This window comes from Leptodactylus fuscus, chromosome 7 (genome assembly GCF_031893055.1).
Source record: "Leptodactylus fuscus isolate aLepFus1 chromosome 7, aLepFus1.hap2, whole genome shotgun sequence".
Lineage (NCBI taxonomy): Eukaryota > Metazoa > Chordata > Amphibia > Anura > Leptodactylidae > Leptodactylus > Leptodactylus fuscus.
Window position 1 is genome coordinate 39,347,156 of NC_134271.1, and position 24,569 is coordinate 39,371,724.

Here is a 24,569-nt window from a genome sequence, read left to right on the forward strand (position 1 = left end):
AACCTACCATTATATAAGCATCCTGGATTTAATGGCTGTTTAGTACATAGTATGGAGCACCCCCTATAATTACAGGATGGCGGTGAAGTCTGGTCCACCCTTGTATAACAAAGGGATGTGTAATCTACATGTTGCTATAACTGCTGCCTTATTCGGTAGCCCAATTCCCCATATAAATGGTTTGTGACGGCATAGTTTAGAATAACTTTCACACTGCAAAACATTTTTAAAGGGGTTTTTGCAAAGCTTAAAAATTTGTCCAAACAATAGGAAATGTGATAAAATAAAATAAAAAAATTACATACGTTTACCTTCATCAGTACGGCCCTCTAGTCTATTTACTTTGCTTTAAGGATATTCTGGCATATATCCATGTGCTTACATGTCCAGCACAGGATCACTAAGGTTAAATGAATAATTGCTGTAGTTACATGGATGTACGTAGTGTCATTACTGCTGAACAGGTAAGGAAAATCTGGTGGGTACATTTTAAAGTAAACCTGAGGGCGAGTAAGCATGCTTCAGTTTTCATCCCACCTATGTTTTCTACTGATCTGTATAGACAGCTGGGAGCTCTCTCATACTTAGCAATGGCTCTCCAAGTGCATCTTCTCTGTACTATAGGAACTGTCTCATCTATTTTGATGTGACATCAGATGGCGACAGTCACCAATATGTTAACTTTTTTGTTTCCACAAATTTAGTTTTGTTGGATGTATTTTTCATATTATGGTCTTCATAACATATGGGACTTACCTAATTGCAATAGTGCTTTTTATTATTATTATTATTATTATTATTATTATTTAGTTGTCTGTTGCTCATTACTTGTTTGTGACTTTTGTCGTTTCACTGCTTTATAACCCTTCAATAAAAATAAGTTAAAGAAAAATTGGAAATGTGAGATTTAGCGTGTCTAAGCAATATATAGGGAAGCTTCATTTTGTACAATTCAAAAGTTTAGCTTTGTTGTTTCTTATCATTGACTTTTTTCCCTTTTCAGGTATTCACTTTAGAGTCTTCTTCCATGGCTCACCAGCTCATGGACAAGGTTAGTATGGGAATAATATCACATATTGAATGCTGTGTGTGATTATATAGTATGTCACCGTTTTTTAAAGGAGTTATTTTTGAAAGATAAATAGCAAACCCGGGTGGGAGAGGGGTTGCCACGGGTTGTGTAAAATTTTAAAAAAGGAAAAAAAAAAGTCTCTCTCTCTCCTTTGTTAAGACAGTGCTCCCCCTCTTCTCTCTGGTGCCTGGACTGGCCGGGCCACAAGTGAAGAGACTGCTGCTAAATACTAGCCTCAGCAGTTAATTGATGGATTCAGGTCACATATCAACAATATTTTTGCTCAATTCATTACCATCAATAATTATACAAGTTGTTCTTCTGACCAAGACTACACATGTATCTACAGTTTAACACATTCACTCAAGTGGTCTATTGTATTGTTCGGTTAATAATCTAACCACAATCTCATCATCACTTCCTCTACCATACATTGTATTACTTTTCTGGACCACAGCCTACTAACTGGTTCTGACCTTTCCTACAGTACAGTGTCATTACAATGGAGGCTGAATGAATTCCTTGAATCTGACATCATTACTATTTCAATAATGTAATATCTGACAAAGCTGGCCCTTATCCTCAGCATTGTTACGAAACTTGGCTCATGCCTTAAAGGGTCTCTATCATTGACAAAAGTCATTTTTAACTAATCACATCTTTGCATAGCCTTTAGAAAGGCCATTCCACATATACCTTTTGTATGTAAATTGTCTCAGTAGATTTGAATAAGTCCGTTTTTATTCATATGTAGAGATAAGCAAACAGTGAAATATTCGATATTCGTTTCGAATAGCCGCTCAATATTCGACTATTCGAATGAATATCGAACCCCATTATAGTCTATGGGGAAAAACCGTTCAATTCAGGGGAACCCACAATTCGACTCAGGAGGTTCACCAAGTCCACTATGACACCTCAGGAAATGATGCCAACACATCTGGAATGCAACTGGGACAGCAGGGGAAGCATGTCTGGGGGCATCTAACATGCCCAAGTCACAGTTTTACCCCACCATCACAGCCTATCAACTACACACTTTCCACACTAAAAAAAAAACCTCTATGAAAGTGGGAAAACACCTGGAAACCTTCTTTCCACCCCAATTGGATGGACAGAAACCCAAATTTTACGCTAAAGAAACATTACCAAGCACCCCTTTAAATCACGTTGCCCATGACAACCACAGATGGAATAGGCAATGGGAAATCCAACAGTACCCACCCTTAATTGTCGTTGTGTATGTGTGTGTGTGATGTGGTAAGACATTCCAAAATTCACTTTTCTAGCCCTTAACGTGAGCCCTTCCAAATTAAGTTAGAGTCCCTTAAGCTGAGCTACCAGCAGAGATTGAGGCCCTTTAGGTGACTTCAGCCTCTTACCAGAAGAGATTTAGGCTCTTTAACTTAGTTGAGCCTTTCACCAGCAGAGTTTTAGGCCCTTTAACTTACTTCAGCCTTGCACCAGCAGAGATTTTTGCCCTTTGGGTGAGTTGACCCTTGCACCAGCAGAGTGTTAGCCCCTTTAAAATTGTTAGCCCCTAAAACAGTAGTTCCAGAACCATCACTCTCATTGTGTGGGATTGATGCAGTGGATTGAACTGAGGACCCAGACATTGACCTTGATTTTGATTGGGAAATTGATAACATTTTGACATCAAGTCCTGGGGGTAACTTTTATTTAGAGGACCGCAAAGGTGGAGAATTGGCTGCAACCACTTCTACCGGTAATGGTCCTCTAATATCGGACTCTACATTACCTCTACAGGGTTCTGATCAGGTGTTAATAGTCCAAACAACATGCTCCAGTACATTAGATGTAGATCAGAAACCAATTTCCCTTCCGACATCAGATTTAACCAAGCTTTACCATCATCACCCTGCTGAGATGGAGCCACTAAAGGAAACCTTACCTTCCAAGGCATGTCCTGGAGCTGCGACTGAGCCAAATCTAAACACAGAGTCCTTTGGAACTGAACAAAATTCACCAGCTGTGTTTTTGGCCCTTGTGGTGAATTGAGCCTTGCACCAGCACGTGTGGGAGGGGATACAAATTTTTACTGCGTTTGCTGCATGGTATTTGATTGGAATCGAATATATCGAACAGCCTGATATTCGATCCTATACCAATTCGATCGAACGCCATTCGCTCATCTCTATTCATATGCTAATTAGCTTCTCTGTGCACCCCAGAAGTCTCTTCGTTCACTTTTCTTCTGTATATACAGCTCAGACTGCTTCTGACTCCTCCTCCCTGCTCTCACACACAACACATAGTACACAGCATAGAGAGAAGAGCTGGCTGACAACTTCCTGTGCATGCTGGAGGCTAATTAGCATATGAATAAAAATGGACTTATTCAAAATCTACTGAGGCAATTTACATACTAAAGGTAGGTGTGAAATAGCCATTCTAAAGGCTTTGCAAGGATGTGAATAGTTAAAAATGACACTTGCCAATGATAGAGCCCCTTTTAAAAAAGAAGAGTCGCTGGATACGAAACTTCCTGTTCCCTGTAAAGGGACTTGAATTTGCTCACTCAGGATGTTAAACATGAACTGACACAATAAGGAACAACTCTAGTCTTTTCTCCATGATAAATCTAAAGTGATATTGGCTTTATACATCACAGTGTAACACAATTTAGCAGATGCAGCTATTTGTGTCTTTTCTAGCAGTCGCATGCTCACCTCCCCCCTCTCCATATATTTATATGTAATGGTGGCTGAGTCTAAGTGGAGAAGTGTACACTTTACTAAGTAAGTACATATAAGCCTGTGCCACCACTGTGCCATTTAGAAGAGTTTGTTATTCAGCTCTTTTTACTTGAATACAAGACGCAGTCCATGTGCTTACATGGCGCTGTTTCTAAAAGTAAGTAGAAATGTTCTGCTAATCCAGTGCAACTTTTATATGGATATCGGCTATTTGAGTAACAGTCTTCCAATTGTAAATCAAGGCAGATCGATAAATCTGCCCATAGTTATTGTCATAATTGCTTCACAAAAAAGTCACTTGCCAATACAGTTGCTTTCAAATATACCTTCATGATCAAAGACTGTCTTTTTCATATCACATTTCTGCATTCACAAGACCACATTATCCATGGGCTCTAGTATTTTACATGCTTTTGTGGTTGATGTTTTGTTCTGTGTGCACTGTTGTACCATAATGTGCTTTCTGTTCAGCTATTTGATTCTAACTTATTTTCTAGCACTAGAGGGAGTCATTGTAACACTTTACAATTTACATTTTGCATAGATATTTTAAATCTCCCTATTGGAATCTTTCATAGTGCCGTTCCAGTCATAGCCACGGGACTGACTGAGATAACCAAGTTTAGCAAATAGGATAGGTGATAAATTCCTGCTTGGGGAGCTATAGGACAAACTTTTTTCCCTGCAGCTTTCATAATACATGGTCATGCTGAGTCCTCCAGTGCAAGATCTACAGGGAGGGAGTGGTTGCTCCTAAGAAGGTACCATGTGAGAGACCGGGACTGTGTGTCTGACACTGTGATCTGTAGTACGGGGGCACCACAAGGTACAGTTCTTGCCCCATTTCTCTTCACACTGTACACTGCTAACTTTAGGCACAACTCATGTAGCTGTTACTTACAGAAGTAGTCCGATGACTCTGCAATAGTAGGCCTTATCACTGATGGTGATGATAGGGAATACAGAGACTTAAACCAGGATTTTGTTGAATGGTGCCAGCAGAACCACCTCAGGATTAATGCTGGGAAAACCAAGGAGATGGTGGTGGACTTTAGTAAACGGAGAAGTGCTCCGATCCCGGTGATGATCCAAGGGCCATGCATTGAGATAGTCAAGACCTATAAATTCCTGGGTGTGCTCCTCAATAATAAACTAGACTGGGCTGATCACCTGGAGGCGCTGCACAAAAACGGTCACAGCAGGCTCTACCTGATCAGGAGGCTGAGGGCCTTTGGAGTGCAGGGGACACTTCTTAGGGCCTTCTTCAACTCTGTGGTTGCTTCAGCCATTTTTTTCGGTGTAGCCTGCTGGGGGAGCAGTATATCAACCAGGGACAGAAACAGACTTGACAAGTTGATCAGAAGGGCCAGCTCTGTCTTGGGGAGCCCCCTGGACTCCGTACAGGTGGTGGGTGACAGAAGGATAATGTCCGTGGTGAGCTGCATGCGGGAGAATAAATCCCACCCCATGTATGAGACCTTGATGGCACTTGGCAGCACTGTAAGTAACCAGCTGCTTCATCCCAAGTGTGAGAAGGAGCGCTATCGGAGATCCTTCCTTCCAACTGCGACCAAGCGAAGATCACTCCGCACAGAGAACTAAATGATCCTGAAGTCTTCCTTCTTTCTTTTTTTCCTTAATTGCTATGGATTCCTAGTATGTTTTTTTTTCTTAGCTTATGTGTGTCTGCCTCTGAAATATATTACTGTTTATTATCCTGTATCTGTATTACTATGCTGCTGTAACACACTGAAATTTTCCCATGGTAGGACTATTAAAGGATTATCTTATCTTCACCTCAGGACAGAACAAACTGCAGGCGCCTGCACTAGTCAGGTATTGGTGGTTCTCAGATCCACAGGCTATCGCTGCAGAACAATTAGCAATCCCCCATAAGAGTTGAATATAAGAGCTGCACTCACCAATCCTGATAATATCTCTTTGTTCCAGCACATAAAAACATGCGAGTGAGGGCAGAGATGTGCTGGTGAGATACGTGTTTTTAGCTGCTGGAATAAAGAGAAATCTTATCCGGATTGGTGAGTACCGCTTTTATGGGGTATTGATAGTTAACTATGAGTTCTTGCAGTACAATATCACTGTCTAATCCTGATACTTTACTTTTACATCACACAGCTTTTGCAAACCAACAACCTCAAAGAGATAATTCATGTCTTACAAAAATCTCCTGATAAAGTTACTGCAACTGACCTTGGGGAAAGGAAGGTATGTATATTGACATAATAAAATTAGAAAATGGCATATTCTGGAGAACTTTAAATAAAAAACAAAATATAAATATATACACACACCACAAGGTGCCACAAAACCAAACCATAGTGCCAAAAAAGGCAAGAGATAATGGTAGAAACCAGCCACAGGCCAAAGGATGTCTCAAACTACATCATAGATAAGTTGAAACGGCCTTACAGGGTCTCAAAGTGCAGGTTTCAGGGTCTCCTTCATCCACATCAAGAGGTACCTAACGTTCCCTACCAATCTGTGCTCAACCCCCAGGTGACTCCTGTCCTTACAAGGGCAGTTCTGTTGATGTCCCTGCACAGAGAAATTACATTAGTCTGAAGATGAGAATCTTTTTTTTTTTTTTTTTAAATGTAATATGGTACAGACAAATCAAAATAATATACAATCATCTTTCAGTTTTTGATGTAAATAGTAGGCTTAAGTTAGAATTCATTTGCATTTGTTGTACCATTAAAATCAATAGGTGGGTCAAAACTGATAGCTGCTTTCTATTAGTTTTCATGAAAGATCCATCCAAAAAATTAATCCATTGTGTCAGTTTATGTCCATTCGCAAGCATTTATGTTAAAAAAAAATAAAAAAATATTATTGCATTATTACTATGATGTTAAAATAGACAGGAACACAAGCTACAAAACCTGCCTACACTTTTGACTTTTTTTTTTTTCTATAGAACCCCTAGTATCAATTTTTTTTAATGTTTGTGTGCAAAAATTGAAGTGTTTAATTGAAAATAAAAATAAAAATGTGGGCTGCATTGCCAAACCCAGCCACTGTACAATATATGGCATTCTGCAGGTTGGACAGTAAGGTGGTATTCCAAACACTGCAGCCTGTATGAACAACTGATCAAAGGGACAGGTGTGTGTGTGTGTGTGTGTGTGTGTGTGTGTGGGGGGGGGGGGGGGGGTTCAGGCCCCTACCATTCTAATATTAGTGACCAATACTAAGGAAGGGAATATAACTGAATAGATGGCATGAATGGGCGGTGCTTGTGCTAGACTTATGCAGTTGTTTACACCAAAGAGAATAATTCGCAGCACTCCAGCAGTTTACATGCAGTTAAGACAACATCTTTATTTATACATAAAGAAGCTTTTGATGCTGTAGCCACATCCAAAGTTTATCTAAGTATAAACAAAGACTTTGCCTTAACTGTAAGTAAACTGCTGGAGTGCTGTGAATTATTCTCTTCAGTCCTAAGGGAAGATCATCGGTTTCACAGCCCCAGGAAAACCTATTGAATTTTATCATATTGTTGATTATAGACCTCTTCCCAGAATGAATTTGTTAGTAATATTCTGTTGATATAGTGTGGCATCTGTGTATATGTAATATGGATCTTACTTTTTAGGTAACTGCTCTTATTGGGGAGCCTTTTTTCACTACCAGCCTCCTACCATGGCACAACCTATGCTTCTGGTACTCCCGTACAGCTCTCTCTGACAGATTGGCTAAAGACTGCACTGTGCTCCCCATGTCTGCCTCTTTGTATGTTTTAGCTGTGGAATTTAAGGTGAGTGTAAACATCAAATGAAAAAAAAAAAAATATATATATATATATATATATATATATATATATATATATATGTATGTATTTATTAATTTTTATTTTATAAATTGTTTATATCAAAAATAGATACAAACGCAAGAAACTGTACAAAAACAGCATCAATACAATTGAGAGTCGGTAAACAAACTATAGAATACAGAAACAATCAGCATATCAAGAAAGAAAAAGAAAAATATTATTTTTATCTGTGGCTGCTAAATGCAGAACCTGGATAACTGGAGGAATATTACAATCACAAATGTTTATGGCATGTCCCAAAGATGCAGATCCTAACTTTGAGAGCTGCATGTATCATGATCTGTGTCCTCCAACCGTGGTAAAGAAAGAGTGGCCGTGTATTTGTGACTCTCTCCTTTCCACAGCATCGGCAATATGGAGGGATGGTCGCACAGATCTACTTCTGCTCCTTTCATCTTTACTGGACTATTCTTGGTAGTCAGGCTCTATACTTGACTTTCTCTGACAGTCCCATGTAAATGGGTAAAGCATGACCCTCACTGATCATGAGATTGCAGCTGTTGAACTCTTACTAGAGACTATTGGACCGGCACAGATTGAATCAAATTCAACCTGAACACAATTTTTAGGGATGGTTACCCATGAACCGGAATTGAATTTGTTATTATCTGGGGTCTCTTTAGTCCCCAGTGTATAATAGGTGCAGGCCCAGGAGATATGTAAGAAAATAACGTCATGGCCCGACACAAAATGGAGGTGACTTTTTTTTCAATAATACGATTCAGTTAATGGTTAAGGTTTTCTATCTAGAGAAGCTTTCTTAGAGAAATTATGGTCATTATTAAAAGGGGGTACCGTAACTCTAATTTGTGTTGGCTACAATTTTTTTCTTCCTTTCCTGCTATACTGATGGCTGTGCAGGTTTCCTTTCATTTTCATTCATACGTTCATTTATCCATAAGGTTTGCACATTTACAGATGGTTCAAGTAGAAATTAAATGGGTAGGAGCGTGACTGAGCTTTGGACGGCAGATTTTGCTGGAATGGTTTTTAAGGTACCATGCCTCATAAGCAGAGCTCATAAAGTAGAATTAGAAAGGAAACTGACCTTTCAAGGAATTTATCAAATTATATAATAAGTATAGTCCTGCATGTCCATCTGTGTCTGTGCAAAAAAAAAACAACCCAAAAACTGTTTGACGGCGGAGAGGCTTCATATGAACACCGGCGGTTTGCTTTAAAAATGAATGAATGAATGGATTTTAAACTGAACGCCGGCAAGCCGTCCGCAAGCAGTTTTTCCGGGGATTTAGGCAGAAACACAAAGGGCGGACATCAGTGCAAGCGTGAACGCCGCAGGAATTATGGTGTAATGCCCAGCTCTGGGAACTTTATCAAAATTAGGGTTTTAAGCAGTGGGGAAGGCATGGGATTCTGTTTGTAACACAGTTGTACCAGAACTCAAAGCTAAAGTATGAGCTACCACATGTATTAGTCTATCAGCGTTGTCCGCTCAATTTCAAGGATAAGGGTCTCATATTGTTGCTTTAGATTGGGTACAGGAGAAGGGAGCAAGACCATGGGCCCTTGTCTTCTGAGGGCTTGTATGATGCACTCCAAGGGCCATAAATCTATCTATCTATCTATCTATCTATCTATCTATCTATCTATCTATCTATCTATCTATCTATCTATCTATCGTCATGGCCAAAAGTTTTGAGAATGACACAAATCTTCTATTTTCACATGATCTGCTGCCCTCTGGTTTTTATGTGTGTTTGTCAGATGTTTTTTATCACATACAGAAATATAATTGCAATCATATTATGAGTAACCAAAGCTTATATTGACAGTTAGAATGAGTTAATGCAGCAAGTCAATATTTGCAGTGTTGACCCTTCTTCTTCAGGACCTCTGCAATTCTTCCTGGCATGCTCTCAATCAACTTCTGGACCAAATCCTGACTGATAGCAGTCCATTCTTGAACAATCAATGCTTGCATTTTGTCAGAATTTGTAGGTTTTTGTTTGTCCACCTGTCTCTTGATGATTGACCACAAGTTTTCAATGGGATTAAGATCTGGGGAATTTCCAGGCCATGGACCCAAAATCTCTATGTTTTGTTCCCTGAGCCATTTAGTTATCACCTTTGCTTTATGGCAAGGTGCTCCATCATGCTGGAAAAGGCATTGTTGATCGCCAAACTGCTCTTGGACGGTTGGGAGAAGTTGATCTTGGAGGACATTCTGTTACCATTCTTTATTCTTGGCTGTGTTTTTAGGCAAGACTGTGAGAGAGCTGATTCCCTTGGCTGAGAAGCAACCCCACACATGAATGGTTTCAGGATGCTTTACAGTTGGCATGAGACAAGACTGGTGGTAGCGCTCACCTCGTCTTCTACGAATAAGCTGTTTTCCAGATGTCCCAAACAATTGAAAAGGGGATTCATCAGAGAAAATGACTTTACCCCAGTTCTCAGCAGTCCACTCCCTGTACCTTTTGCAGAATATCAGTCTATCCCAGATGTTTTTTCTGGAGAGAAGTGGCTTCTTTGCTGCCCTCCTTGAGACCAGGCCTTGCTCCAAGAGGCTCCTCCTCACAGTGCGTACAGATGCACTCACACCTGCCTGCTGCCATTCCTGAGCAAGCTCTGCACTGCTGGTAGCCCGATCCCGCAGCTGAAACACTTTTAAGAGACGGCACTTGCTGATCTTTCTTGGGTGCCCTGGAGGCTTTTTGCCAACAATGGAACCTCTCTCCTTGAAGTTCTTGATGATGCGATAGATTGTTGACTGAGGTGCAATCTTTCTAGCTGTGATACTCTTCCCTTTTAGGCCATTTTTTTGCAGTGCAATGATGACTGCACGTGTTTCTTTAGAGAGAACCATGGTTAACAGAAGAGAAACAATGATGTCAAGCACCAGCCTCCTTTTAAAGTGTCCAGTGGTGTCATCTTTACTTAATCATGACAGATTAATCTCCAGCCCTGTCCTCATCAACTCCCACACCTGTGTTAATGGAGCAATCACTGAAACGATGTTAGCTGGTCCTTTTAAGGCAGGGGTGCAATGATGTTGAAATGTGTTTTGGGGATAAAGTTCATTTTCTAGGCTAATATTGACTTTGCAAGTAATCGCTGTTAAGCTGATCACTCTTTATAACATTCTGGAGTATATGCAAACTGGCATTAGAAAAACTGAAGCAGTAGACTTTGTAACAATTAATATTTGTATCATTCTCAAAACCTTTGGCCATGACTGTATATGTATATATTTTTTTTTTTTTTTTTTTTTTTTTTAAGGCATGTGTGCTTTGTACCATTATTAGGTCCCCCACGAGTTATATTCAATTTCTGTAAGCCATTTTCTTCTTGCAGTTCTACTAGTTTTCTAACTGAAAACACCTCCCCGAACATCCCCTATCCCTGTCCACCTTGCCCGGCTTGTACATGAAGCCTGTCAGTCTGAGTGAGGCACTTCCGGCTTCGTCCAGCCAGCCCATCTTCCATACATCCTGTGATGCATCCATCTACTAGCAGGGGCAGAAGTTCCACAGCTCTGCACAGTTCCACAACTTAGGGGCATGACATCAACAGAAGCTCCAAGATTACATTCTAGAGGGGCTTTGTTACCGGTTAAAGAAGTGGGGATTGGTACAGAATTGCAATAACGACTACATTTCAAAGCTTTGTTTTTGTAATGTTTAGTTACCTAGAGAAATTCTACAGTTGCTTTAGAAAATCCCTTTAATGTTAACAGTAAACCATCTTCAGGATTTTGTTTTTGAATGGCGTTGTCCTCTTTATATGTCCCCCACTCCGTGTCGTTTATTACAGTTAAACAATAGAAATGGTTGTAGCAAGTGCTTTTCATCCTCCCACATAAAGGTCTTTTTTCTCTCCAAGATAGTGCCATGCACTTCTACACATGTAACACTGGCTGCAATGCTCTGTAGACGTCAGAAAGAATTGATTGAGTTTTTTGTTCTGCTCAATTTAAAAGTAAAAATGGCAATTGTCGTGTAGAGAGCTGCCGCTCCTGTTATCTTGACTTGTTTAAAATGCAGAATTTATCTTCTCTTTTCATGATTCTGTCTCTGTGTACTGGAGTCACGGATCATATGCCTTCAATAACTCCATTCTCAGCTCATTATGTGGTCAGCCTGCATGGTTGCCTGTACATTTGCAATGTATTGTACTTTATGCACATGTTCCCCGTGCCTTGATAATCACAAAGCTTTAAAGATTGGGGTGAGGGGAATCACTACATGATTTATTAATGGCAGTCACTAGATGAGGAATTAAATATTGTGAAAAGGAGGGAAACTGGTTCATCATTTACAAAATGGTCAATATAAGTGGTTTCTACAATCCATCAGATTTAGTCTAGTGTTAAAAATTGATCTGTCATGGAAAGCTCCCAACCTTTTCTTTTAGAAACAGTGCCACACATGTTCACAGTTTGTGTGCGGTGTTGCAGCCCCACCAATTTACTTGGACACAAGTCATGGACAAGTATGGTGATATTTGTAGAAGAAGGCACCTTTGTGTGTGTGTGTGTGTGTGTGTGTGTGTGTGTGTACAACATCCGGGGCAATACACAGACCTTGATCTGGAATCTTTATCGGACAAAATATGGGCCTATATTTCTGAAATGGCCTTTCCTACCATTCTGGCTTCTTTAGATGAGCGCTTCATTCAGGAGGAGATATCTGCAGTTTTTCAGTCCTTCCTTCTAATAACTTCTGGTGTCTTTTCCCTTGTAAGCTCTAAATCTGAGGTGTCCCCATATATACTCTCACACAGCTTATACCAGGGGTCTCAAACTCAACTCAGCATGTGGGCTGCAGAGCAAGATCCCAGCCAGTTGGCGGGCCGCACTGCGGCAAATTTAGCTCCACCCACTTTTATGTTGACTCCGCCCATTCATTTTTCATGTGCCCCCACACTGTATAATCCTCCTACAGTCACCTGTAAACTATATGTCCCCCCTCCATCTTTCCCCCAGTTACATATACACCCTTCATCTGCCCCCAGATTCATGTCCCCCCATCTCTGCCCTCAGATTCATGTCCCCCCATCTCTGCCCCCAGATTCATGTCCCCCATCTCTGCCCCCAGATTCATGTCCCTCCATTTCTGCCCCAAGTTTCATGTCCCCCCCATCTCTTCCCCCAGATTCATGTCCCTCCATTTCTGCCCCAGTGTCATGCCGTTCTCCCCCCTCCCTTCGTCTGCCCCCAGTGTCATGAGCCCCTTCATTCCACCTCAATGTTTAAAGAGGACCTTCCACCATTTTGCCCACAGGCAGTTCTATATACTGCTGGAAAGCTGACAGTGCGCTGAGTTCAGCACAGTCGGCTTTCCCGATGTGGGCCCAGTGTGAAGAGCTTACGGTCCGGTACCGTAGCTCTTCTATGGTCAGAAGAGCGTCTCTGACACTCAGTCAGAGACGTCCTTCTTCACAGCACAGCCAATCGCGCTGTGCTGTGAGAGCCGGGAGGAACGCCCCCTCCCTCTGCTCGCAGTACTCGTCCATAGACGAGCATTATCAGGGAGGGAGGGGGCGTTCCTCCCGGCTCTCACAGCACAGCGCGATTGGCTGTGCTGTGAAGAAGGACGTCTCTGACTGAGTGTCAGAGACGCTCTTCTGACCATAGAAGAGCTACGGTACCGGACCGTAAGCTCTTCACACTGGGCCCACATCGGGAAAGCCGACAGTGCGCTGAACTCAGCGCACTGTCAGCTTTCCGGCAGTATATAAAACTGCCTGTGGGCAAAATGGTGAAACGTCCGGATTCAACTTGGATCCGGCATCCCTAGGCTTGTGCGGGCCGCACAAAATTGTTCGGGGGGCCGCATGCGGGCCGCGAGTTTGAGACCCCTGGCTTATACAGTCCCTTCCTGAGCAGCCAGTTGTGTTCTAATGATTTGGTGATTTGGGTTTTTTTTGTCTTCACATTACTAGATTCTATATTTTTTATTCATTTTCTCATGATGTGGCCATATAAGGGTTTGTTTTTTGTGGGATGAGATGTATTTTGTAATGACATCATTTTTGGGTGCCTACAACTTATAGAATAAATTTTGTTAATTCTTTCTTGGTGGATTAAAAAAAAAACTCTACAGTTTATAGAATAAATTTTGTTAAAGGGGCTCTATCAGCAAAATCATGCTGATAGAGCCCCACATATGCGTGAATAGCCTTTAAAAAGGCTATTCAGGCACCGTAAATGTTATATTAAACTACCCCCCAGTTTTAAAATAATAACCTAAAAAAGAATGTGCTCTACTTACGGATCGTGCACCCTGGGCGGGCATTCAGGGTGTGTCTTCATCTTCATCCACGCCTCTTCTTCCTCTGATGTCCTCCGGTCCTGTCCTCCTCCGGCGCTCGCGAACGGACTTTGATAAAAAAAAATAAAAAAATAGCTTGCACAGTAGCATGCGGCTTCTACTACGGCTACTGCGCATGCGCCCAGGCTATTTTTTTTTTTTATCAGGGGGGTAGTTTAATATAACTTTTACGGTGCCTGAATAGCCTTTTTAAAGGCTATTCACGCATATGTGGGGCTCTATCAGCATGATTTTGCTGATAGAGCCCCTTTAATTCTTTCTTGGTAGATTAAAAAAAAAAAAAAAAAAACAGCAATTCTGGCATAGCTTTTTACCTTTTCATTTTTTTTTTCTTCTTTTTGCCATGCAGCGTACAGTATAAGTAACATGTTACCTTTATTCTGCAGGTTGGTACGATTAAGGCAACACTTCATTTACATTTTTTTTTTTTTAATGCAATACTAATTCAACAGAAGAAAACACATTTGGGGACATCAATTATTTTTGCATCACAATCTTCTGAGATGTGTAATGTTTTTATTTTTCTGTTTACAAAGTTGGTTGAGGGCTTATTTTTTGTGGGACAACCTGTACTTTTCAATGGTACTGTTTTGGGGGTATGTAAGACTTTTTGAGCTCTTTTATAGCATTTTTTGCAAGGCAAGGCTAGTGTGCAAGGCTAATGTGTACGATTATCCTCTGACCCTAATATTATAAATGTGAAAGTTTGTATGTTTGTTATTAAATCATGCAAAAACAGCTGAATGGATGTGAATGAAATTTGGCACATAGATAGATTGTAAACTCGATTAACATATAGGCTACTTTTTATCCCCGTAAATTCCATGGCTTAAAGACTGTTATGAATTTATGTTCATATACTATATTACACTGCACTTGCAGCAGCCTTATCTCAGGTCCCAGGTCTGTTATCTCTCAGTGTAAACACACACTAACCCTCAGTGAATTCTGTGCACACATTTGCATATTATCTGTTCAGCTCCAGGCAACATGCTCACACACTAGATGGGAAAACACTTTTAATCCAAATTGGCAGTTTGCTACTTTTAAGCATTTGTTGCAAAATTCTAAGACAACGACAGCTATGAAGGAGCCAGAAGTCAACAGAGTTCTTCTCAAGTGGAGCTGACGGGGATCATCGGCGCCAACAACACGCTCATTATATGGTGTTCCAGCGAGTTGCTGAGATGGCGGAACAATCACAGGCCCAGCACAATTAACGAGTTTAGGGGCAGGCCAGCTTGACAGCTGCCAAAACACCGGCGCAGGCGGATTATCAAAGCCAACAACACGCTCATTATATGGCTTCCCAGCGAGCTGCTGAGATGCCGGAACAATCACAGGCACAGCGCGAGGAATGAGTTCAGCGGCAGGCCAGCTTGACTGCTTCCGAAATGCCCAAGCATGCTGATCATCAACGCTAACAACACACTCATTATATGCTGTCCAAGCGAGCTGCTGAGATGCCGGAACAGTCACAGGCACGGCGTGAGGAACAATTTCATCAGCAGGACAGCTTAAGAGCTGCCAATACGCCGGAGCAGGCAAACCATCGACGGCAGCAATTTGCTGAATATAGTCGGATCATCTATACCAACAACACGCAGACGAAGCTGCAGGCAGAGACACACACACAAACAACATACAAAATACACGAGTGCAAAACTGGGCAATTCTTATAGGGCCACTACACAAACAAAAAATTAAATATACTCGTTCGAAGCCGGGTTCTGCTAGTATATATATATATTTGCAATACACTTGTATTGCAGTCTATAGAGGAAGTTAGCCTATGCAGACGCATAGGCTGACTTCCTTCATCGCAGGCAGATCAACCAGGCACTTGGGGGTCTTAGCAGCCTGGGGTCACTGGCCAGACCCCAGGCTGCAAATTATAGATGCCGGCACCCGCCGATCTCACCGTGGGGGGTGTCGGCAGCAACATAACAGAACCCTTTGGAATATGACGGTGGCATTCAAGGGGTTAAAAACCCCATCGGTCCTGAGCTCTGATAGGAGGTTAAGGAGCAGGGTGTTAGCTGTCAGATACAGCTAACACCTGCTCCTGATGCCGCTGGCAGCATTTTGTAACTCTGACTAATCCCTAGGATGCCGCGATCTCTATTGATCATGGCATCTTAAGGTTTAAACAGCGGGGATCGGTGTAATCACCGTCCCCCCTGTTGCAGCGTGAGCCTGGCTGATACAGCTGGGCTCCCGTGTAGATCGTACGGGCTCTGCATCTGAGTCCGTGCAATCTCCATCACGTACATGCACGTGGGGATGCAGTAAGTAACTACATTCTCCCATGTGCATGTACGTGATAACGCGTGAAGGGGTTAATATTACTCTGCCCAAGGCCGCCCCATCTAGCTTGTATTTTTAGACTGGGTTCACATTGGTGTTTGTCTCACGTCATTAAATACGTTTTTGTTACCGTCTAAAAATCCTCAAAACTAATTTTGAACGGTTTGTTATAAAACCTATTAATTTCAATGGGTTTTTAAAATTATCTGTAGGTGTCTGATTGTACCATTTCATGTATCATGCATCCACTTTTTTGGACAGACAAAAGTCGGAATTGCAATACTTTTGCTCCGTCCAAAACTTAAAGGGATATTCCCATGTACATAATCATATCTATATTTGTAGATAATTAAAAGTTAAACATTTTTGCAAATATACAGTGTTTCCCCAAAAGTAAGACAGTGTCTTACATTCTTTTTACCCCCAAAAGTCCCACCATGTCTTACTTTCGGGGTATGTCTTATATTGGGAAAACCAACCCCCCCCCCCATCATCATCATCATCATCATCAATCATATGGATTGATGAGGCGGCACGCCAGGACTTAAGCGGCGGCCGCCGGCAAAGTCAGCGTAACTTCTTACAATTGAAGTTAGAGATGCGCGAATACTATTTGAATAGCGCGCTCCCATTGCAATGTATGGAAGCGGCAGGCAGACTTTGCCAACGGCCGCCGCTTAAAGGGATTCTACCATTAAAAGAAGTTCTTTCCTCTGACCACGTTGGAATAGCCTTAAAAAAGGCTATTCGTCTCCTACCTGTTGCCATAGCCAGCGTCGCCTTCTTCCTCAGCTGCGTCCGCCCCGTCTGTCTCTTCTTTGGGCCTCATGGATGACGCATGCGCAGTCGGCTCTGGCTGCGAGAGCCTGTTAGAGCCGACTGCGCATGCGTCATCCATGAGGCCCGACGGGGACACAGACGGGGCGGACGCAGCTGAGGAAGAAGGCAACGCTGGCTATGGCAACAGGTAGGAGACGAATAGCCTTTTTTAAGGTGGTCAGAGGAAAGAACTTCTTTTAATGGAAGAATCCCTTTAACTCCTCGCGTGCCGAGCGCTTCCATTCATTTCAATGGAAGCGTGCCATTGAAATGAATAGAAGCGGCTGGCACGCGGGGGGTTAAGCGGCCGCCGGCAAAGTCCTTCTTCACAGCGCTGTGCTGTGAGAGCCGGGGGGAACGCCCCCTCCCTCCCCACAGCGGAGCCCAGTGTTTCCCCGATACAGTAGTAACACCCCCCCGAAAGTAAGACAGTGTCTTAGATTCTTTTTTACCTCGAAAGTCCCACTATGTCTTACTTTCGGGGTATGTCTTACATTAGCCGACCTCCCTAAAACCCCCGCTACGTCTTACTATCGGGGAAACACGGTAAGTAATCAAAAATTATGCAAACTTTTAAAAATTTTCTGTAACTTTCTTAGTGGTGACAGTCTGTTGTCTTGATCGGTTGCCAGAAGTTTTCTATGGTCTGGGACTTGTCAGGAACCAGCTATGATTTTCTTATTGTAGTAGGGTTATCAGGCAGGGACACTACATGTATCAGAAGATATCCCGGCCTTCCCCTGGATCAACACTGTAGGGATTGTAGGGTTATAGGTTGGACTTGATGGACTCATGTCTTTATCCGACCTCATCTACTATGTAACTATGTAACAATAAGGAAATCATGGCTGATTTTCTGACCTTAGAAAATTCCTGCATTCATGGTCGTATCCATGGCAACCGATCAAGACAACAAAGCTGTGATCACAAGATAGTTGGAGAAAATCTTTAAAACGCTGCAAAATGTTTAATTACTTATATTTTCCATAGTCACAGCAGTCTGGAGACATTCATTACGGCCTATGGGAACAAAAGAAATTGTAGTTTTGAAGTCTTTACACAAAAATGTTATGTATTATTAAAAAAATCTTGTCTAATTTACTTTTCTTTCCCTATTTGCTTCTTTAGGATCTTTGGAGGATCAGAAGTCCTTGTGGGAATTGTGAAGGTTTTGATGTCAGTATTATGGATGAAATGATAAAGGTTAGTAGGTTTCACTGACTAGCCACGTGTCAGTAAATATCTATGTGCTTGTGGCTTTGGAGAAATCACATGACTTGATGGAACTGCCGTATAGGTATTAGTCGGAACAGACACAATGTACATGCATTGCTCTACAAATACACTGTGTATGTTATGACTTATGGGGTACAATAGACCTTACTCATTCTTTAAGAACTTTTTTCTTTTTGGCAATCCCTTTTTGAAAAGAAGCCAGTCAGTCATTGATAGGACGGCCCCTGGACTTCTCAGCATAGAAAGAGCAGAGATTTTAATGGATAAATGCCATATTATACTGCATCTTTTTCTACAAAGTTATATATCAATCTGCTGAGCTCCTTCTGTCTGCAGATTGAACAGCATTTTCCATGTGACAGGTTAAAGCACAACTTCTCAACAACACTGCATTGTACCATTTCTTTGGACAGAGACAATTTTTTTTTGGACAGAGACAAGTCGGAGTTGCAATTCTTTTGCTCCGTCCAAAACTTAAGAAAAAAACAGGAAAAACACGACAGCAGCAACTGGCTTTGTAAAGTTGTACCTTAGGCATACTAGGAGAACCTTCTTGAGCTGTTTTTGAATTGTGGACTGTTTTTAGATATGTGAATACTGTTCCTGAATATAACAGCTTCTTTTCTTTTTTTTCTTTCTTTTTTTTTCTTTTTTAATCTCTGAAGAAATCTTTAGATTTTCGTGAATCACAAGAAGCTGAGCCTCATCCTCTTTGGGAATACCCATGTAGAGCCCTTTCAGATCCCACCAAGCTTATAACATTTGATTTTCAAGAGAACGTTCCTACTGAAGATATGAAAACTGAGGGTTCCCTGAACCTTGTTAGGTGAGCGTGATAAGACATGTGGAAATTCAATGTGTGCGATCAACCTTTGGCATCAGTTATTAACTAGTTAACTGCATGTGGTAAACACAACAAAATTGAAGGGAGTCTACCACCTCCCCAGGCATATTTAACTGCCTCCACTGTGATACAGAGCACCTTGCTGTGTTAAACAATGTATTTTTGTTATGTATGACATTTTTGTAGATTTGGAGAAAAACAGCTTTGAAGTCTTATTCAAATTAGGCACTGGGGACAGAGTTTCAGCTGTCGGGAACATTACTTTCGCCACTGAAATCCCTACCATCACCTGGTTGGGATATCGCATGCAGTAAGAGCAGTGGACGCTTGGGGACCCGGGAAAACGGAAACCTAATCCGCTTAAAAAGCAGTTACCCACGTACACCATAGACTATAATGGGGTCCATCGGGTTATCACCCGAAAAATGCGAAGAGAAAAGTCATAGCTTACAGGACTTTTCTCTCTGCATTATTTAAGCGGATTAGGGAAACGCCGGAGTTTGAATGTTGGCGTGACTACAACATCAGCAGTAAATGATGTATGCATATATTAATATAAAGTAGTGTATGGTCATGGCCCAAAGTTTGGAGAATATACACACATGCAAACAAGGCACAAAGTATATGGTTGCTTCGGAAGGTATACTATATAGCTATGCCATAAAGACAGAAGCACCAAAAGTAGTAAAATAGAAAATCTTTATTGTACATCCAAATAAAATTAAAGACATAAATGACAAGACAAATACATGAAACAGGGGGACCAGTACTCCACAAGTTGTTGCTGGTAGTAATGAAAATAAATGAAACAAGATATAAAAATGGGGACAAATGGCATTACATGAAATAAGTCAAACACTCATGTTGAAGTGCGTGTTAAGAAAACGGTAGATACCATGTAGAACTGCAGCAGAGGGGGACATGAAGCCAGGCGGCGAAACGCGCGTCTGTTAGCTGGTAGGTCATCATGCTATTATAATTTTTGTCTATGGCGTCTGGCTAATATTTGAGGTTCATTAAATCATGTCATCACCTCTGCTGTTGTTCTACATGGTATCTACCATTTTCTTAACGCACATTTATGTCATTCATTTTATTTGGATGTACAATAAAGATTTTCTATTTTACTATTTTTGGTGCTTCTGTCTTTATGACATAGATATAAAGTTTGGAGAATGACACAGAATTTTTAGAATTGCTATTTCAAAGTTTTTAGATCTTTTAGTCATATGTTTTTAAGGTATACTGAAATACAATTTTACACATTTCATAGGTATTTAAACTTATATTGCAAAATATATCAAGTTTTATACAAAGGATAAATCAGGAAAATGTATTTCCTACCCCACTATTAACAAAAGACTGATTCAAGGTGTGCCTTATTTATTAAAGTGGTTATCCAGTCTTTAATATTGATGGCCTTAGAATAGATCTTCAAGGGTCCAATAGCCAAGACCCTCACAAATCTGCTGTTTGGAAACATTGTGGCTCCTGGTAATGGCGCTTCTCACTTGATGTATGATTTACTGCCTTCCTGGTACTGCCATTACTGGAAAATGAGGCTCAAGGAGAGGTGAGTACTGGTTTGTTATGTTTATGGATCCACTAGCAGCACTATTCAGTAATAAAAATGAGTTGGACAATCCCTTCAGGACATCATCAATATACACTTTCTTCTTCTCACAAAGAGATTAATTTCCTTAATTTCCACATGAATTGGTCAAAGACTTTAGTGTCCTTTATTCACATATAGTGGGTTAGGTATATTGTAGAATGTGATCCTTGAATTGTCATAGCATTTTGATGAGTTAATCCTGCTGTAGCAATAATTGTCATCAATACATAAATGTATCTGTACAAGTAGTATCTATTACAAATTCTGAGAGGATGTTTCAAATGTGACATTGCCCAGATGTAATTTATGTAAATGTATTAAGAAGACGGAACATACAATGGATACAAAATTCAACAATCCAACATTAAAACATCAAGTGCAAAACTACACACATAGTACACACACTGGCAAAACATAATTCACCAAGAAGGAGTTGTTGGAATCGAAACTTTTTAAGTGTAGATGTAAGCAAATACAATATTTGAGCGAAAGGAGAAGTATATTGGGTAAACTGTACAATTGAAAAGAAGGCTTGAGCCAAAATAAGATATGGTAGGGCATGGAAGCATTCAGGCTCTGCATGGTATTCTGCAGCTCATTTGGCCAGCTGATCCATCTCAAGATGTAGATTCTACACACTAGTAGGTTGTCAGACCTGGCTGTATTACTGTGGGTTCTAAGGACATTGAGAATCAAGAATGCCACACACTACTGATGTGTTGTGCCACAGTGATTTTCCATTTCCAAGTACACCCAGCAGAATTTTGAATGCAACTATGTATTCTGTAGAGAATCCCATGAAAATGTGTACAATGACAGTATATTTAATTATTCAGCTTTATAAAAAAAAATGAAATGAAGTCACGACGAAGCATTGTTGAAAGGAGAAGAGTACCAGATCACCAGACTTTCAGCATAACCAAACTGTGTCTGAAATGAAGTACCTTTGCTGGGAACAGTTGGAAATAGAACTTCATCAATCATATCCCTTAGCTTTTACAGTATCCATGTTAACCAGGCAGCAGATGACATGCCGTGCTACTAGGTTTCTCAGTCTTACTCAGGTATAGTGGAAGTCATATCTAAGCATGTCTTAAAGTGGGCTGAACCAAGTCATGTAGTTTAGGTGTAAGACGGTTTCTTGCTAAAGGTTAATTTTCAGAATTTTTCAGTGGTTTGCTGGAGCCTAAATTCCCAAAACAAAGGCGCCGTATGTTTCGTTGACTGCTAAAGTCTATTTGCTGTTGCTTGCAATATCGAAATCTGCACCGTTGCTTTCTCGCACAACAGTTTTCATATCATGTGTTCATCCCATTATGTAGAAATCTCTATACAACAATGAAGAGGATGAGGCTCTTTATAGAGCACAAGTAGAACCTTTATTTAGGGGAATTTTCCTTGAATATTGATTTGAGACAATGGAATAGCTGCCTCTTCAGGGGTCTTCATAATATTATTGAACTTATGTAGTTAATTATTTTAACAGATCGGGAGCGTGTCATGGAGTAGTGCTCTGGATGACCTACCAACTCACAGAGGAGATTTCTATCAGCACAGGACTGCTGGATGTGTCTGATGAGACGGTGAGTGACTAAGAACCATCATGTACAGTATTCCTGTTTGGAATCGCTTGACATATTTCATTATTTCCTCTCAACAATATATATGCCATATTTTTTCATCCTGTAAGATAATTTTTAGTAAGGAAAAAACCTTGCTAAAAAGACCCTAAGTCTTATAGTACGAAGTTAGGGGGGTCCACCAGTGCCAGACCTTGCCCATTTCCTTCAAGTGAACCAGCGAGGATGTGTAGCGATTAGCTAAAACCAGGGATGTTCCAAAAATGGTTTTTGTTAAGGTGGAAATTAGTGCTCAGACATTATACAGACCACATTGAACATGGTCTGAGATGCCCTGCTATGTACTGGTGAAAGAAGTATTGGCAAAAGGAATCATAAAGCGCTTTTCCCAGTCAGTGAGAAAGCATTATACTAGAGGACACTAATAGAGTATTACACTGTCTTTTGGCATAAAGGAGCACTATACTGTGCGGGAGGCACTAATGAGGCATCAATGCCCCCACACAGTACAATGGTCCTGAGTGTCCCCCACAAAGTATAATGCCACACAAAGAACGTGACACTTAACCTCCCAAATGCTGCTTGATTTGCATTAATACCTTACAGTAGGGGCAGCAAAGTTCAGTATTTGTTACCAATCCCTCCTGTCACTATTGCTATGTATTAGTGATAAAAGGGCAGCAGTTGGGAGGTAAGTGCTTCTACTGACTGTGTTAGGGACTTTGTGGTTCTTAGCTCTGACACTGTCCATCTTTGATTTGAGCTCTGAGTCTTGCCTGCTCCAGCCTGTTACTACCCACATGACAACACAGAGCCTAAGTAGCACATCTGACACTAAAATTAACTGCATTAATTGCTCGGGTATGGTGGGGCTAGAGAAAAATTTCCAACTGCGCTGGAATCAATGACTCGGGACCTTGCCATTTAACAGATACTAAGAACTGTAGTTGGTGGAGTTAGTGAAAGGTTCTCTGTAATGTCCAAGTCATGTTAGAAGATAAAATATTAGTGGAGAATTCTCATATTGTTCCTTTCTTATTACAGGGCAATTGTCAATGGTATCCACACAGAAAGCAAGGAGTTTACTTTTTCAGCTCTCTCTGGAATCTGGGACCAGCCCCCACAGACAGCCTGAGCTCAGTCACTTATGAATTGACATTTAAGCCACAACTTGGAGACGTACGCATGAGTTTCTTCCCTAAATCTTAGCATTCAGGTTCTCAATGAGAGCTCTGCACAGTCTTGAATTTCTGTATTTGGCTTTCCTCAGTATGAGATGTTATCATCAGTTACAGTATTTAAATATTTCTCCTATGAAGTAAAAAACATTTTGTATTTTGTCTGAATAATTGCCTTTTCTGCTAGTGCTTGCTTGTTTATACTTTTGGTTCATAATTCTAACCCTAGGACATTTTTTGCCTGATCCAGTAGTTGCTTGATAGTATATCAGGCATTTTAATATATGACGGTTGTAGATATTATTATTGGCGATTTTGGTATGACCATCTTCGACATCTTTTGCTCTTGACGTTGAGTCTTATGGTCAGCCTATTGATCTCACCTGTATAGTGCTAACCATACCCTTTGCCCACATTATTGTCATAGACACCAGTACAAGTCTCAGGCAGTAATGTAGGAAAATGATATATGTCCCCAAATACTGTAATTATACCGTACAAGTATTGTATTGTAATTTTGTCATACAGGTCCCCCCCCCCCCCCGAATCTATTATTACACATACAGTTCCCGCTACAGTAATTAGTTTCACATATAATGCCCTTACAAATAACTATTCCATAGTTATATATATAGTATAGTATAGTATATTCCATAGTAATCTGCTTCCTCAGTGTGCCCATTGGTAATAGAGCACCCCATAGTATTAATGCCTCCAAAGTTTGATTAGGGTCACCTTTTTAAGCCAAGGTTTAAAAAAAAGTAGGGATGATGGGGGCATGGCTTAAAATGACACAGTATCAAATTAATAGAGATGAGCGAACACTGTTCGGATCAGCCGATCCGAACAGCACGCACCCATAGAAATGAATGGAAGCACTTAGGGGGCCACACGGTGGCTCAGTGGTTAGCACTGCAGCCTTGCAGCGCTGGAGTCCTGGTGTTCAATTCCCGCCAAAGGCATAAAACCATCTGCAAGGAGTTTGTATGTTCTCCCCGTGTTTGCATGGATTTCCATCCCATATTCCAAAAAAAAAAAAAAAAAAGACATAC

At 41.0% G+C, this 24,569-nt stretch overlaps 1 protein-coding gene across 1 annotated transcript in view; it reads left to right on the forward strand.

Moving 5' to 3' along the window:
- The window catches only part of PRMT7 (protein arginine methyltransferase 7), a 47,488-nt gene extending 23,757 nt beyond the window's left edge, over positions 1-23,731 (forward strand). Inside the window, exons 12-18 of the mRNA XM_075281791.1 lie at positions 1,004-1,051; positions 5,926-6,015; positions 7,409-7,570; positions 18,193-18,267; positions 18,966-19,126; positions 22,246-22,342; positions 23,384-23,731. Of these exons, the coding sequence (XP_075137892.1) occupies positions 1,004-1,051; positions 5,926-6,015; positions 7,409-7,570; positions 18,193-18,267; positions 18,966-19,126; positions 22,246-22,342; positions 23,384-23,548 (798 nt within the window). The 3' untranslated portion in view covers positions 23,549-23,731. The remainder of the gene's footprint in view (positions 1-1,003; positions 1,052-5,925; positions 6,016-7,408; positions 7,571-18,192; positions 18,268-18,965; positions 19,127-22,245; positions 22,343-23,383) is intronic.
- The last annotated feature ends 838 nt before the right edge of the window (positions 23,732-24,569 follow it).